Consider the following 2534-nt stretch of genomic DNA (forward strand, 5'->3'; position numbering starts at 1 on the left):
GAATGGATGTACTCATATAATGATACTAACGTTCCATTGAAAACATTTCAATATCTTAATAAATATGATCCACCTGAAAACATGAAGCAGGCTAAAAGGAAGACGGAGAAATGGTAATTGCAAATCCTGCAATGTTAATTATATTATTATTATTATTATTATTATTATTATTATTTCTAGGTCACGTGACATGTGGGGCTTGGGTTGTCTGCTGTGGGAGGTTTTTAATGGTCCGATACACCAGAGCTCTAATTTAAGGGATACTTCAAAAGTAATATTAAAATAATTACATACGTAAATTTGTCTTGTCACTTTTTTCTTTTTTTTCTCTCCGTACAGTTTCCAAAGAGTCTCTCCTCCCATTACTTACAGTGTGTTAATGCTAATCCAATGGCTAGACCCAATCCATCTGAACTATTGCAGTCTTTAAAGGAGAGAGGAGGCTACCTTAGCAACACCTTCATATCACTTAACTTGAAAATAGAAGAGCTTCAAGTAATAAATATTTTTTAAAAATATTTGCTACTATTAATAATTCTTTTTTTGTTTTTTCTCTCTCTCTCAGCTAATGGAGGCTGATAGGAAGAATCATTTCTTTGTCGAGTTGAACAAGTCGCTTGATCTCTTCCCTGACTCATTTGCACATCATAAAGTCCTTCCTCACCTCCTCAATGTGTTTGAGTTTGGAGGAGCTGGTCCCACAGTCCTTGCTCCGTTATTAAAGATTGGTAAACTGCTACCAGAGGACGAGTATCAGAGGAAGATAGTTCCTTGTATAGTAAGATCCTTTGGATCTAATGACAGAGCAACCAGACTGAACCTGTTGCAACACGTAAGCACAAGACAAAATAATAAACATTGTACTATAAATTACATATACTCTCTTTTTATAGTTGGATCAGTTTATTGATCAGTTGCAGCCTAGTGTATTAAATAATTCCTTGTTCGGTCAGATAGTGACTGGTTTCACTGACACTGTGCCAACAATCAGAGAACACACCATTAAAGTCTGTTTATTGTTAACAATAATCACATACAAATATCATCACTCCCTCTCTCTCTCCCCTCCAGGCCTCTCTATTATTAGCTCCCAAGTTGAATGATTCTAATCTAAGTCAATTATTGAAATTTTTTGCTAAATGCCAACTAGATGAACAGGTACAGTATATTATTAATTACTTATAGACTAAACCAATCATACTTGTGCATGTGCATGTACACGTTTATAGGCTGGTATTCGTACCAACACCACTATATGCCTTGGAAAGATCGCACCTCACCTGAACAGCAAGGTATGTGTTCCAATTAATGCACAGACCAATGAATATGATTATTATACTTTAGACTAGAGACCGGGTCCTTGTCTCAGCATTCACTCGTTCCCTTAAGGACCCGTTCCCTCCTGCTCGCTCAGCTGGTATAGGAGCACTGGGCTCCACCCTCTCTTACTACACACCCGTTGACATGGCAACCAGGATCATCCCCTCACTGAGTCATATGACTGTAGACAAGGACCAGTCCGTCAGAGAGCAGGTGGGTGGAGCTTGAGAAACAATGTACATGTAATAAATGTTACATATTATGCAAAATGACACTATAAACAATGATTGGTTTTTAGACATTTAAAGTTTTGAGGCTGTATGTTGATAAATTGGAGGAACACTCAAAGAAGATGGAGCCGTCGTCTGATGGAGAAGGAATTGAACAAACTGAAGGTATTAGTAACAAGCTGTCATAGCATAAATCTAAACTCTGTTTGCTCACTCTGCCCATACAATACATGTACTGTAGATATAATAATACTAGTAATAACAAGTTTTCAAACCATGTTTGCTCACAAGCAACACTCAGTGCTTTCTGTGTCTTTACAATACTTGTACTGTAGATAGTAATAATAATCATCATCACGATAATGATTATGATAATTACAGGGGCGTCCTCATCAGTGGCTAGTTGGACTGCTGGTTGGGTCAGCTCAATCAGTAAATATGTCTCCACCTCATCATCTGCAAAACCTGAAACCACACCTGCTGCCCCACCCACATCATCTTACCAACCTAGTAGTTAGACGCATTCTCACTAATTTATTAATTACATGTATGTACATGTACGTAGGTCAGCGACAGACACAAGAAGTCAAGACTACCATACGTACTACCTCTGAAGAAAGGAGAGATAATAAATGGGATGAAGACCAATGGGAGGTTTGGTTAACTACACCACCTAATATTATTATTATTATTATTATTAATCTTATTATTTTATTTTAGGATTTTGGTAATGACGATACTAAGAAAGGAACTACTCATTCATCATCAGGCTGGGATGATGAAATGTGGGAGAGTTTTGAGCCGACGCCTAAAAAAACCACACCCACTGGCCGAGCACCACCTTCATCCTCAATGAAGCTCTCAAAGAACAAGTCGCTGTCCCCTCCCCCTGACACACCCCCTGGTGATGACTTCTGGTCTCGTTTAGAAACATCAAAGCCATCAACGAGAGGTAGGGATAAAACCACACCTCCTCCAGTACCA

At 38.4% G+C, this 2534-nt stretch overlaps 1 protein-coding gene across 1 annotated transcript; it reads left to right on the plus strand.

Annotated features, from left to right (window-relative positions):
* Positions 1-6: 6 nt before the first annotated feature.
* LOC100632096 (N-terminal kinase-like protein) lies at positions 7-2528 on the plus strand (the record flags this gene model as incomplete). The annotated part of the gene is made up of 12 exons (XM_020007097.1): positions 7-113; positions 181-271; positions 340-495; positions 566-832; positions 894-1007; positions 1072-1158; positions 1230-1292; positions 1345-1533; positions 1619-1715; positions 1932-2060; positions 2116-2204; positions 2271-2528. Coding segments are annotated over exons 1-12 (1647 nt in total), but the record flags the coding sequence as incomplete, so codon positions are not given.
* Between the last annotated feature and the right edge of the window lie 6 nt (positions 2529-2534).

The sequence above is a fragment of the Amphimedon queenslandica genome, unplaced genomic scaffold (assembly GCF_000090795.2).
Source record: "Amphimedon queenslandica unplaced genomic scaffold, v1.1 AMPQUscaffold_8401_Cont19655, whole genome shotgun sequence".
Taxonomy (NCBI): domain Eukaryota; kingdom Metazoa; phylum Porifera; class Demospongiae; order Haplosclerida; family Niphatidae; genus Amphimedon; species Amphimedon queenslandica.